Here is a 14,376-nt window from a genome sequence, read left to right as displayed (position 1 = left end):
TTTCCTAACACAACGTGCCCTTTTCTGTTGCGAGAGCCAACACTCCCCCATGTGTTTGCGTTCCTTTGGCCTGACAACCTGACACTGGGATTTCCTACAAGCAAGTGTAGTGTGTGGGCTGCTTTGGTGAGCTGAGATGTGCGGGGTCATGTGTGGATGCGTGGGTGAAGATGTACAGTATCGGGTTCTAAGTATATTCACTGGTACACACTGTGAACTAAAAGAAGTGTTGGCAGCCAAATCAACTTAACTAAAGGAAGAAATTATCACTCACCGTGATGCACTACTCACTGCAAATGCAAACATGTCTACATGCCTTTAAACAGCATCTCTAATAGTCCTGAAATCAGGGTTTCTCTACCTCAGACTGCTATCTGACACAGGGAATAGTTCTGCCTCAGACAAACAGCGTGATCTGTCTGTGCCATCTAGTGGATTAATAGGTCTGGTTCACAGAAGAAGACCAATTCCTGTAACTCTGCCTAATGTTAGCTGGGCAATCATCATACCAAAGTAAAATAGCGACGTATTGTTATTTTACAAGCCTTCTGTTAATCTTGTTTGATGTATTTTTTATAGATATCTATTTTTTTCTAGTCACAAAAAAAATCAATGAAAGGCTTCCCAATGTTTAAAATCTCAAACATTGTTCGACAAAGTATATAAATGACAGCAGCTACAGACATTTAAATGCATAAAAGTTACGAAATCCAAATTGAAAGAGAGGATTACTAGGAGGCCGTGAAGGCAACGGTTACCAAGACAACAGTACACAAAACACAGCCCCGGCCTGAAGAGCTACTTGATGCTAAAGCTAGGCTAGTTGTTCTGCGTACACGTTTCAGCATTATCAGGCGGTAGGTTGAATTCATTATGAACATCAAGTTAAAGAAGTGTGTAAAATAGTTAGCTTTATGCTAACCTGTACTGGAACTAGACTGTCAACGTTAGCTAGCTAGCTAGCTAGTTAGGCAAAGTGAACTGTGTGCAGTTAGCTTATTTACAGGATGCAATGTCTCTAAAAATGTCTCCACACGTGATACGTTTCTACAATACACAGCTCATTTGAAGGAGAATATTCATTAAAACAGTTTTTCTAAACTAATGCTAGATCATAAACCGGATGTCTTTTGTCAAAAACTAGAAACAGTTTTTTCAAAGCAGAATTAGCATAGTTGAATGTAGTTAGCGTTAGTAGGACGTAATGCAACTAACGTTGAGGTAAACCATCAAGACGACGGAAAAACAACCTGCAGTGTAGACTACTTCATCAACGTGGCCAGATTCAGATGGATGTGTTAATTCACCATGGTTGCTTGAGACAATATAACATACAGTATATTTAGCTGTCTGGTCTCCTGACCCCCATTTCTTCCACTCTCTCTCTCTCTCCGTTCATTGTATGTACTTCAATTACCATACACACGTTACGCCCCATACACACAGCAAATCAGGTTTGGCAGTTTCAATATACTTTGCCTAAAAGTCAGTACTCATATGCGGGAATACTACTAGTACCCAGGTTTGCTGTTTGTCAGTAAAATTGTATATATAGACATAATTCAGGTTTGGGAATATGCACCCTATATAAGCCTTATATAAGCCTTATATAAGCCTTATATGCCCACAATATAAGTTAAAATAAAGAACGGACAGTTTATCAATCGCAAAGCTGGAGGTTGTAAACAATATAAATGCTCTCTGTAGAATTATGTCTTGAAGTTGACAATCACGCAAAAAGCAGACAGGAGTTCCACAGCTGAGGAGCCGTGACATCACAGAGACTTGAATAGTAAATAGTTTGAAATCTATCTGGGCTTGTGCTGTTTGTCCTCCACAAAAAGAAGATATTAATGATTATTATTTCTTTTTGTAACCTGCAGCCAAAACAAACGCTGAGCCAGTGTGTTGCCAGATGCCAGATGTAACCTCAGAGATGTTGTCGCCACATCCAAGTAAATAATAGTAATAATGCCATGAGTCACACATACGACACATAGGAATACAGTCAGTGATTGATTGTGTTTCCAACAGAAGGACCAGCGATCTCTTCAGGCAGCAATGTGGTTTCAGAGACTGACAGTGCTGCCAAATCATCTAAACCAGGTACAGTGGGCAGCGACAGATCGGTAAAATAGAAAGTAGAAACAATGAAAATGCTTCTTCTTCTTTCCTTCTAACAAACACATTTACTTCATTATGTTGTTTGCAGACATGAGGAGGGAGACTCGACAGAGCCCATTCAAAGTGCCAGACAGTAATAGCATTTTCCAGCTGAGTGAGAATGAAAGAGGGGGCCGAAAAGAGGTTGGTGTGTGTGTGTTTTTTTTTTGTAGTACATCTGTGTAAATACAAACAAGTCCTTCCACACACACTGCATGATCCCCGTGTGTGACAGTGTCTGCGAATATAAAAAATTGAGCGCCATCTTTAAGTCCTGCTGCCGTTCTCCCCCATGCACAGGAGATGCGCAAATTCCTGGCTTTGCCAGTCAAGGAGAAGACGACCCACGATGCTCGAATGATGGCCAGGCTGAGGAAGGAGCTGGGGGAACAAGAGGAGGAGAATCTGAAACCAACCGCGAGAAGGACGGCTTCCCCTAAGAGAGCCATCAGAAACGACCTGAAGAGGGCCATGATGAAACAAGGTGAACGGAGTGGGAGAGTAGACGAAGTTGGCGAACTTGCTCACTGTAAATGTTAACTGTTGTCTGTCCTCCGTCCGCAGAAAACTTTACCAAAGAAAACAAACATCACTTCAGGAACATGGAGCGGCAGAAGGCAGTGTTGGAGGTAAACGAGTCTACTGTGACTGATGCTTTTTAAACGTTTGCTCTTTGAGGGTCAAAAACACCAATTCAGCCGTGTAATAACTAAAAAAAAGTCTCTTGCTTCATTGGCCCCCTTCCTCCCTCCCATAGTTACATCTGATAGAGAAGAGGTCCGAGATTTCGGGGATGGACAAGGCCATCGCGGAAGAGGAGTTATACCTGAGTCAGTATGAAGAGCTCATCGAGCGAGACAACCTCATTTTCGAGGAGCTCCTCAGGGAGAACGAGAAGAAGTCGTTGGAGATCAGGACATTGTAAGAGGAAGCATCCCAGAGGCCACAGGTCAGGTGCACGTCGGACGTTTATAAGGAGTCACGTTGCGAACACTCTTGTCTTCTCTCTGTCGACAGTGTGGAACGCGAGGCCAAGTCCAAAAAGGAGAAGAACGCTGAGATCAAGAAAGTGACTGCTGAAATAGGGACCGTTACGAGGTTGCACTCTGACAATGCTGCATGATTAACACCGTATGAGTGTGCACTTTACCCATGTTACAAGGACGTGAGGGACGGCGTTATGTCGTGGGGCTTTAAATCTAGCCTTCTCATTTTTTTTTTTACAGCGAACTCGCCAAGTTCCAGGAAACCCTGACAGCCTACAAGAGCTACAAGGAGCTGCTGTTCAAGTTGTCTCCTCCAGAGTGGCAGGAGGCCCAGAAGACCAAGTCTGTGAAAGTCCCGTCTGATGGAGACGCTGAGGACAAGCGGGACAAGGGGCCTGAGGAGTCAGCTAATAACAACGGCAAGTACAGTGAATCGACATGGAAAAAAACCACGAGGACCAGGGAGATGCTGTTCCATGTCGTGACATTGTTGCTGTTTTTTTAGTTGTAACTCCAAGGAGCGCATTGGTACAGTGAATATGGATAAGTGCTAGCAGAGTGATTTGAATGATAGCATGCCCACAGATTTGGAGAGCGAGGTTTCCGATCCAGCTGGAGAGCTGCCTTCCATTGGAGAGACCAGGCTGTCCTCAGCCCGCAGGGACACACTGTGAGGAGACACCGCGACACCCGCCAACATCTCAACACTGATGGCAGCACAGCCAGTATTTCTCCTTCACGTTCACACACACTGATGCTAACTCATGACAATCACTTCCATTAAGTGTTAAGCATACGGCGAAAGAACCGCTAATTTACATTAGAAAACGTAGCTTTAGAAATGTTTTTTTACATAATAAAGACCTACGTCTTTGCATTAAGTATATCATTTCCTCTTCTGGCTGTACAGTTTGTTTATGTGGTCTTTCACACATCCTTTCACAATAAATGTCTTTCTGTTGTGGCAAACTGCATGCTGGTATCATCTTGAACACCTTGCAGTAAAGTCATTTGAAAGCTGCTAAAAGCATCTCCGGACACCAAACTCCTTGTTTTGTCCTTTCCAGGAGCACAACCACTAAACTCGATAGTGACAACTCAGAATATGAGGTCAGTTACCCCCCCCCCAAAAAAAAAGCTGAAAATGTATTTCATTTCTTTTTCATCTTGAGTATTTTGTTTGTTTGCTTTGGCCCACGTTGTTTGTCGCCTCTGAAGGATAAGCCGGTGCTGTTCTTCACCGACCCCCAGCAGCTGCTGGATCTGGTGACAGACCTGACGGAGAAGAACCTGTCCCTGATTCAGAACTCCTCAAGGGTGGAAGAGAAGGCGGAAGCGCTTCGGTACAAAATGAAGACAATCAGTACGAATATGTAAGCGTCAGGAGTCGAGGGGTCAAGGGGTCAAGGCTCTGGGGATGAATGATTTTGGGCATTTTACCTGTTGTGTTGCTTTGAGAGGTGTCTCACTTTTTACCTCGGACAGTATTTTAACCCTTGCCTTTTCTATTTACTCCCTTATCCCCTCCGCTTTCCCCGCATCCATCAAATGCTGAACCCTTTCCGTCTGAAGCGAAAGCACCAGCATGGACCTAGCACTGCAGTTAAACAACATTAGCCAGAAGGTCGACGTAGACAAGGCCAAAGGCAAAAAGCTCAAACAGATGGTTGAGTTCCATCTGTCTGTGGACACAGAAGACCAGGTCAGGAAGCAGAATGTGTTTGACTGCATTTTAATCCAAGATCTGATGGGCAACAACACCCAGCAATCGTGTGCGGCGACATTAGCGGTTCTGAGCAGCGGATATATTCCTCATTTGTCGCGGATATATTCCTCATTTGTCCCTCCTGTCGCTCGCAGGACGCCATGTGGGACACTCTGGGCGGGAAGGTATCGGAGGTCCATCGCAGCTGCGTGGATGACAGGATTACCAACCTCAGCACCTTGGAGAAGCTGGCCAAAATTGAGAAACGCATGGTGTTACTGCTGCAGAGCCTCGAGAGCCTCCCCGAGGAGAGCTTGGAGATAATGAAGAAGATCAAGGACATTGAGAGGAGGAGCAGGTGTGTCTCAGTGCTTTGCATTGCATCCCCCCCCCCCCCCCCTTTAATATATTGTTTCCAAACTTGATAATAAAAATGTAATTAAAGTGTTTTTGATGACTACATCGTGTTACAGGCAGCGTGAGGAGCAACTGAGTGAGCAGAGAGAGAAACAGAAGGACAGGATGAAGAGGTACTTGGAGAGATCTCTGGCTGACTCCAAGAAAACAGTAGGTTCTTTATAGCTCATAATTACAAAAAAATTACATTATCTTTTATTGAATTTGAACAATAAGAGAGACTCACGTTGTATCCTGATTCAGAGTGGGAGGAAGCTCATGCCCAGATGCAAGCCCGTTGCTCCAAAAGTCACAGTCAGGATTGTGGACACCCCAGCTGAAGACGAGATGTATGCCGACCTCTTCAGCCCCGAGGACGTAGAGTAGAATCAATACATCAGCATGAAATGTTAACGCAGCAATAATATTCATGCGTTAGAGATCAATCACAATAAAGCGGTGGGGTTGCGGTGGTAACCGAGTCTCTGTTTGTGTCACATGTTGAATATTAGCAATTTAAATTTTTGGATTGTTATGATCACATCCTTTATCAAACATGCTTTCTTACTACAAAACTGATGCCGATTCTATAAATAGTCTACAGGTCTAATTTAGTCCAATAAATACACACAGCAATGATCTTACAACTTATATTGAATATACATTACAAAAGCTGGTCACAATGTATCCACAGTGAGAAGAAAACGACAGCAGGTGGTGGTGTTGAACATATGTAAGCTGCTCTGTCATCAACAGGAGAGGAAGGAGGATGAGGAAGTGCACGAGCAGGACTGGACTTGGAGATGTAGTTAGCTGTCTACACTGATGCGCCAGCAGCTGTCGGTAGATTACTAGCTGGGCAGCTAGATACGATCACTATTTTGACAATGCGATGGGTAACTGCTGGGCATACTGTTTCGGGCTCTTCAGGAGAGAAGCCAACAGAATCCAGAGAGGAGGCGGGTAAGTGAAACATGGCACTAGCTAGGTGAGCTAACTAGCACGGAAGCATCATCTGAACCAGCGGATCCGGTTACTGCTAGCGTTAGCTCAAAGTTGGTTAGCCGATAACTGACTCCACGGCGCTCGTGTCGAGACGTATTGACCCGTGTGTTATAAAGGGATGTAACCCAGAGGTAGAGGTCAGTCAGTGGGCTACTGGTCACGTTACTGGAGGGTCTCTAGGGGGGTCTAGTGGCAACAGGACTCAAGACCCCACCCCTATTGTCAACAGGACGTGTAGTTTAGCTAGTTCTAATTAGATTACATCACTAGCATTAACGACAGGTTGAGCTCATTTACGGCTGTGTGACAAGTCTGTGACAGTGATTCTAAACTAATAATTAGAACTTTTACTTCACGTGTCTTAGTGCAGAAATAATGAGTCTCAATTGTCTGTGTTCTCAGGCCTTCGTGTCATTCAATTTGGGGTTAATAATTGATGTTTTCTTTACTTGGTTCTTTGTTGAGATTACAGATGGCTTTCCCTCTTCTAGCACCAGTCTGGGTCGCACCCTTTAATCACTTCCATATGTTTGCATATTGAAGCTGACAGATACAGCAGTAAGTTAGTTATACGGTATTAATATCATTTTGAAAACGTCTACTTTACATGTCTAACATCTGAATACGTGACAGTCATCTTTACTGTAGTAATGACACGTAGGCTGTGTTCCACACTCAATAAAGTGAAATGAAAAGAAGAATATTAAGTTAAATTGATTTGTTTTTATTTGACCTAAACCTGTGGGTGAGCGTCTCAGAGCTTAAATCAATCAGGCCAGAGAGCTATTGCCCTTCTTCACTGCAGACGTGTCATGTCCTAGTGCATGAACACAGGTGTGATCAATACCGTTAATTAAAGGTCCTGGTATTGTGCTTACTGGCATCACTTACATGGAACTGAACCATCGTTAGTATTATAAGGTACATCTGTGCTTTTTTTCAGCAGCAGTTATTGCCGTATAAGATTCAATACTTATTAACCCCATTAACTCACACATTCCCACATTCCCACATACCTCCTCACTGATATAAAATGCCATTGTATTGGACGATTATCCAAACAATATTTAACCCCCAAAACAGCTTTTTGTCGTTGTTTGTCCAATCATTTTTAGACTTCAAACACATGGATGACTTTCAGCCTTTCATAGTGTTACACAAGCTGTGTTACTGTAACTGCCACCGACACTTACCAAACCCACATTAGTCGGCACAGATATCACAAATGTGGTCATTCCAACATGGCCGTGTACACTGGAAGGACTTCGTAATTGGACCCTGATCCGAAGCGTTCAATATGAAAGGAAATGCTGCTTTTTTTTAAGGTTCTTTAATGCGTTTAATGGTTAAAGTTTTCGATAGAAAGTTGAATTGGACCGATTTACCTGTTGAGTCTTAAGAATATAGACAGAAAATTCATTTCTGCATTTACCGTACATCCCTTGCATCTGGGTTTGATGCTAAAGTTTTAGTGTATTTGATGTAATTTATGTTGTGTACAGTCGCAGAGGTTGATTCTTGGGACTGTTACAGATGAGAAACATAATAATTCACTGTGCAGTTTTATCTAAAGTAGTTAAAAAGAATGAGAAATATATTATAATTTTTGTTGGCATAAAGTGCCAGAGCTACTGATCTACAAGGAACACCGCTGCCTTGTGGATTTTCATGACAGTGATGGTTTATATAATGTAATAATCCTACAACTCTGTCAAGTGAAATTGCATCTTTTCAGATTAAATGTTTAAACCATCATCTACTTGTGTCAGATTGTTGCGTGTTCACACTCTCCTAATTATCCCTACAGGTCAAAGTACTTCCGAAGCAGCACCACAGGGGAACATTATACAATAGAGGTACGAGTCGTACATTCACAAGTATTGCTTTCTGTCATTAATGATGGCTATTCAGTATAATGTTATATGTCTGATTGTGTCTTTTTCTAATTTTGCAGTTTGAAAATCTGGTAGAGAGTGATGAGGTAAGTCTGATCATGTTGTCCTGATACGTTAGTTATGATTGTCCTGCTGTTCAGGACCCGGTTACATTAAAAAAGGACTGAGTGGGTGTTTTATCAGATTTACAGGCTAATTAAAGCTGCATTATGCTGGTAGTCCCTGCATACATTTGACTTCCAGACTCCCGTCAGACTAGCCGTTTACTCTTAATGGTGCATAGAAAAAACGACGGGCGCAGCGTCACTGTGGGAGTAACTCGATTACTGTCTGCAGAGTCCCAGACTAGTAGCACTTGAGTCGAACAGCGCAGAGCAGCATTGAAGATGCATTTGACTGTGACTGCTGTGTGGTGAAATGTGTCGTGTTTGTTGCATTGCAGGCTGAGAGTCCGCAGCCCTGCCCGAGGTAAGAGGCCCGGTGGGAATTTTAAAAAAGCAGATAATCAGTGTTCCCTGACGAAAACCGTTGCCTTCAAGTATGTTTCTGTTGCTCTTTTATCAGGCCCATCAACGAAGCTGAGATCAAGCACCTCAAAGAGCACCGCTACACCGCACTCTCAGACCATCAGATCCTGATCGACCACAAGCTCCAAGTGGAGGTAAAGACCTGTCTTTGGTAGACCGACAGCCACCGTTGTTTCATTTTATGTTTTACAACCTATGTTTGCCTTGTTTTTCTCTTTAATTTGCTGCATTGTTTTTTCTGTTTGGTAATTTTCTGTGTTTTTGTGTTTTGTTTCATTTCTTTTTTTGTTTGTTTTTTTGTTATTTCTGCTTCAGTTAGAGGCACAAGAGGAGAGGTTGAGGCTAGAAGAGGAGGCTAGAAATGCCGCCCAGCGCGAGGCCGCCAGGTTGGCGCGTGAACGCAAAATGAAGGAGGTGAGGCTGCGCAGAGCGCTCCCTTCCTGCCACTTTTGACTTACCGCTCGGCTAAACACAACTTCTCTAACCCGCCCGCTGGCCCTGTGCAGAGGCTTCCCAGCGTTTTCAACTCCTCGGCCCTCCTGTGTCTTAAAGGGACACGGGGATGTTTCCTCTGTTCTGTCTTCTTCTTGTCCTCATTAACGAGTCCTTGCTATTACAGCCTGCTAAACTGTTGTCTGTCTCAGCGCTTCATTGTCCTGACAAACAAACTTGTTTGCATTCTTAATCATCCTGTTAGATAAGAGATATCGACAGTTACATCACAGCTGCAGTGAAACAATGTCCTTTTATATCAGAGAGGGGGGGAAATACACTGCATTTATTGAAGTCTGGCACTTCAGAAGATGATGTATAATATACAGCGTGCACTAAAGTGTTAACAGACGTTAAACTCGCCATGACCCTTTATTCATAAGAACAAGCAGTGAAATGAGGAAAAAGACGAGGCCCACGCTGCAAATAGTACCATTACTGTTGCTCTGCTTTTACAGCCTCCTCATCATGAAGGGAGGAATGTGGACTATTGGAATATAATAGTATTGCAGCAAGATAAATATCAGGGCTATATATATATATATATATCCTATAGTGTTTCAGGGAAAGGCCTGCTGCAGGGAAAGGACTTTGTGATATAATGTTAATGGGACTTCACAGCTGGGATTGAGATTTCTTTGTTTTTCATGCCTCATTCCACTGCTTCTCTGGTGTTTTCTCTTTGCTTTATGAAAGTTATTAGCTCACACGTTTCCTTAATAGCACCAACATTGTTCTGTTATTCATAATGATTGTGAATACAGTCTGTATTTTCATCTTTTTCTTTTACTTGATCTGTGTTTTGTTGTTGTCGGCAGCTGCCCGCCCAGAGGACACGCGGGAAAGCGGATGGCTCCGGCGGTGAGACTCAGCAAAGAAAGTGAGTCGCTGAAGTTCATCAGACAACAGGAGAGCCGAGGACGAGCCGCGGTCATGAGCCTCTGCCGAGATTTTAGTATTTGTACTAAGTAGACCGTAATGCTGGATGTATTTAAAGTCTTTTCTCCACGGCAGCTGCAAAGAGGCGCTCGGAAAGCAGCATCTGGCAAATCAGTCCGTTTATAATTAGTATGATATCTATCAGCACCTCAGATGTGTGATATTTACACGTGCTGGCAGACAGAATCTCACATATTTCTTTCTTGACTCAACGGAAATCCTGATTTGATGATGTGAGCACACAGTTTGTTTCCTGCAGTGTGTAGGCCGTAGCAGAGGGTGTTTGTTATTCAGGCCCGCTGTGACTGCTTTTTACACGTCTGGTGTTGTTGTTGTGTTGACCGTGGTCCTGGTCCGTTCCAGACAAAACCCCGGGGAGGAGTTTGACGTCTACCTCCAGAATGTAAAAGCCCAGTCGGACGCTTTCAGGGGCAACAGTAAGTGAGCCGTCCACCCTCGCTTCTGTTGGCTCTGTATAAATGTATACATACCCTCACTTACAGAGTCCCGTAGTAACAATCCGCTCTCTTGTTTCCAGGACTGCCGTCCGACACCAACGTGGTGACTCCCAACACCGAGTGCAGCTGGGACTTCACCACCAAGACCCGCTCCACCAACGATGACGGGACCTCGCTGGACCTGGAGTGGGAGGACGAGGAAGGTGAGGGGGTTTCGTTCACTAATTGCTCTCTCAACGTTGGGAACCGGAGCGTTCTCGTCCTCCAGACCGGCGCTCCGGTTGCTCCTCAGCCAAAGATTAATTCCTGTCTTTATCAGTGCCGCTGCGGCAACGAGGGGGAGGAAGAGGCCGCTTGTGCACAGCGCGTACTGTATGAGTCTCACCCCACGCGTTTGAGCACCAGGTGTGAAACAAGGCGGTGTGGGAAGAATTCAGTTTTTCAGGAGGTTTGGCGATAAGTTCTTCTGATCTTGGCCTCTCAGGAGACTGTGGGGACGTCCTATTCAAACTTCCTCCTGATCAGCTGGGACCAAAAGTTACTGACGGATAAGAAAATATGAAGGAGAAAAGATTTTAAACAACTTGTATTTATTTTTTCACGTCAACTATGTCTATTGAAATGCACTTTATATCATAATGTGCAACCCTATTTCATGTTAATGGGATTTATAAAGGGTTATTTGTGTATTATGTAAAAGTATTTCCAGTCAATTCCGCTCTGACCATACGAAAAGATCCTGTATACACATATATGGCATCTAAGGTCGGTTCCATGAAAGAACCGCAGTGCGTTTGAATCTTGGTAGCACTTCCTGACCTCTGCCGTCACAATAAAAGCTTGTGTCCCTGCGTTGTAGGAATCAATCGCGGCCTCCCGGCCTGGGAGAGGTCCCGGACGGAGGAGGACATCCTGCGAGCAGCCCTGAGGCCCGGCGGCAAGCAGGTGACCAGCGGCCCCACCTCGGCCTCGGAGGACTCCAACGCGCTGGAATGGGAGAACGATTTCGTGGGTACCCACCCGGAGGACAATGCGGACACGGAGTTTGAAGGGTTCGTCAACCCGGTCCTAGACACTCCCTCCGAGGACGCGCCGGACTGTGGCCTCAGGTCGGACAACCAGGACAGATAGTGTCCAGCACCAGAGGAGACGCTCGTTGTGTCCTCTTCACGTCAAAGCTCACCAGCTTTTCTTTGTTTTTTTTGCTTTTTTTTTCGCCTCATGAAAAGGAAATGTACGTAGTTGCTCTTCCGTTATACGAGACTGATGCTGCGGGGAAAAGGTTGCGTATCGCCACACTACAGTACAATGTAGTGTGGCGATACTATTAAAATACTCATTTTTTTTTTTTTCTTCCAGTGCCTTCATTTGCCATAATAGCCGACCATTTATGCATTGTGACTTAAAGAGATCAGTTAGCATCTCACATCGTTTGACACATCATCGAGCATCACCAAACAAACAGAAGAAGTCCTCACTCAGCCTCGAGTCTCTCGCCTCAGTTTCAGCTCCGCCCTTCAGTTTAATTAAGTAGTTGCATGATGTCAAGTAAAGAAACTGATTTCCATATAAAAGGAATGAATATTAGACCAAATTATTTTGACAAATCAGTGGACCCGGGATCGTTTCTTCGTCGTCGCGGATTGCTCGATCTTCAGTGCTACGTTTTGTATCGTGTCTCTCGCGGTTTGCTTGGCTGCGGTCTGCGCCCGAGTACCCAGCATGCCGTCGAGCAGCAGCGCCCTCGAACAAGGCGCCGTCAGTGCATGCTCTCTGAGGAGAAAGCCCCCGCTGCATCACATGACCAATGTGGGACCTATCACAAGAACTGCGTAACTGTAATGGCCATTTTCTGATATTTGTATAGACCAATAAATAGGGCACCAATGAGACATTCAAAACGGCTGAAAACACTGTCGAGCTCGGAGATACATAATTAAGCACACACACACACACACACTGACTCTCCTTCATTGGTCCATCGTAGCACATCCGGTTTTTAAACTGCCGTTTTTCTTTCTTTCTTTTTCGCTTAGATTTTATTAAAAGCTTCTTTTTTTTATATATTTCAAAAACAACAGCACAGAACAGCGACATCATTGCCAGATACCATGACATCCTCAGACGTATACGTATACTGGATTATTAAGGACAGCAGGTCTTTATGCATCCCTACAATATTTAAATAGAATTATCTGATTATTTCAGCTAATAGCTGATCTACGCCGGCCTTTTTCATAGACAGACCGCTCCTAAACGTCCAATTGATGATGATGTTGATCGTACTTCCAGTGTTCCTACAACGGCCTGGAAAATACAGAAGGATTATAGAAATGCAAAACGCTCCCATTTAAGAAGCTGCATTCAGCAATACGTTGGTTATTCTTGATCGGAGTATGTGTGCTGTACGTCTTCAATCCTAACCGCTAGGGTAAAGCTAAATCACAACTGTTAATGTGGACTATTGCTCTGAAATACAGGGAATAATAGCAGAATATACAACATAGGTGGAACATAACAGGAGACAATCTTTCACTTCATGTACCACCACTGGTTCCTGATTGGTTGCTGGCATTTTGGTGTTTTTCTTTTGGTGTTTTTCTTTAATCTGGTGTGAAATCCAAAGCAGTTACTCTGAACTACAGAGATTGATCAATCATAGTTGTTGTAATGAATTTAGTTGAGATTGAGTGAGTCTGGATGAGAACAAGATGAAGGTTGTCAAACAGACAAACACAACTCTGGTGTAAACTTCCAAAGCTGCTCTCCCAGGGAATCTGCTGTATACATCATTAAAATATATATATATATATATATATATATGTATGTATAATATCCTTTATTTTGTCCCATCACGTAGCGCTTCACATCGATTAGTCTTAATCAAAAGTTCACTGATTGCACTGCAGAGAGTGTGTGTGTGTGTGTGTGTGTGTTTGTGTGTTAGAAGACACTCACTGAAATGAGCCACGTGTGTGTGTGTGTGAGAAGAGGAAACTGATCTGAGAACTGTGTTCTGCTGCTGTTGAAGTGTGCGGATGGGACACAGCAGACTTTTTCCTTCTTAATATCCGAGTTTGTCATTTACAAATAGTTTTGCTTTGAACACATTGCGATGTTATGTTTTCCTGTGATCACATGATCTCTGATTTAATCACTGTTAACTTTCTGTAGAAAACCTAAACGCATGTAACTTAACATTCCTTGTCAGAGAGAGAGAGAGAGAGAGAGAGAGAGAGAGAGAGAGAATAAAATCTGGAAACATGTACGGGGCTTCACATCTACTCACTGTAATGTAGATTTGGTCATTTTCACACCGGCAGAACGTTTGTAGTTAAAACTAATATACAAGTGTGAAGGATGACAAACTAAAAGAGGTTATGGCTTTAGAGAACTACAGGCAGCACCCAAACCACACGTTTAAATGGTTGGTTCTCTACTACAGAGCTGGGGATGTTCAATGAGGTTCTCTCAAACAGGAGGTACTCTAAGACGAGAGACGGGGCTCAACGTTCACATTGCACTGCGTTTCTTTGACTGTGTTTTCAGTTCATCCACCAAAGCCTCTTTACACTGTACAGCTAATCTCTTCTTCTTTTTTTTTTATTAAAGTTGGTACTAGTAACCTACTTGTGATTTATTCGTATGATTCACAAAAATCATCTGACTTAGTCCGCGGACAAACAAACCAGGAATCCTCCTCATTTTCTGTCCAACGTATTTGTCCCCGTAGTGAATTTTAGCTTTGGGTGGGCCAAAGTGTGCCGTTTATTGCTTTTAAAGAAATAACTAAATGTTGCAAAGAATAAG

The 14,376-nt window shown here is 43.6% G+C and overlaps 2 protein-coding genes across 2 annotated transcripts; both read left to right on the top strand.

The window, feature by feature from the left end:
• Nucleotides 1–2,214: 2,214 nt before the first annotated feature.
• cfap100 (cilia and flagella associated protein 100) lies at nt 2,215–5,637 on the top strand (the record flags this gene model as incomplete). Its single annotated transcript, XM_079168192.1, has 12 exons — nt 2,215–2,307; nt 2,464–2,647; nt 2,728–2,792; nt 2,921–3,084; nt 3,181–3,261; nt 3,390–3,572; nt 4,217–4,259; nt 4,368–4,492; nt 4,722–4,851; nt 5,010–5,212; nt 5,328–5,421; nt 5,515–5,637. The coding sequence occupies 12 exons, from the start codon at nt 2,215–2,217 to the stop codon at nt 5,635–5,637; spliced, it is 1,488 nt and encodes a 495-aa protein (XP_079024318.1).
• Nucleotides 5,638–6,047: 410 nt separating this feature from the next.
• ap1ar (adaptor related protein complex 1 associated regulatory protein) lies at nt 6,048–13,832 on the top strand. The gene is made up of 10 exons (XM_079167448.1): nt 6,048–6,213; nt 8,063–8,111; nt 8,210–8,236; nt 8,593–8,618; nt 8,715–8,811; nt 8,993–9,091; nt 9,988–10,049; nt 10,472–10,545; nt 10,647–10,769; nt 11,426–13,832. Exons 1-10 carry the CDS (start codon nt 6,143–6,145, stop codon nt 11,695–11,697), a joined length of 900 nt encoding a protein of 299 aa, XP_079023574.1. The 5' UTR covers nt 6,048–6,142; the 3' UTR covers nt 11,698–13,832.
• Nucleotides 13,833–14,376: the final 544 nt, after the last annotated feature.

This window comes from Pholis gunnellus, assembly GCF_910591455.1.
Source record: "Pholis gunnellus genome assembly, chromosome: 10".
Classification (NCBI taxonomy): domain Eukaryota; kingdom Metazoa; phylum Chordata; class Actinopteri; order Perciformes; family Pholidae; genus Pholis; species Pholis gunnellus.
This window is presented reverse-complemented; position numbering and strand designations above follow the sequence as displayed.

What these genes read in the sequence shown, in the direction of transcription:
- ap1ar (XM_079167448.1), top strand. Translation starts at nt 6,143, where the DNA reads ATGGGTAACTGCTGGGCATACTGTTTCGGGCTCTTCAGGAGAGAAGCC. An exon ending in AGTCCGCAGCCCTGCCCGAG is followed by an intron (nt 8,619 to 8,714) that starts GTAAGAGGCCCG and finishes CTCTTTTATCAG; the next exon opens with GCCCATCAACGAAGCTGAGA. An exon ending in GTGAACGCAAAATGAAGGAG is followed by an intron (nt 9,092 to 9,987) that starts GTGAGGCTGCGC and finishes TGTTGTCGGCAG; the next exon opens with CTGCCCGCCCAGAGGACACG.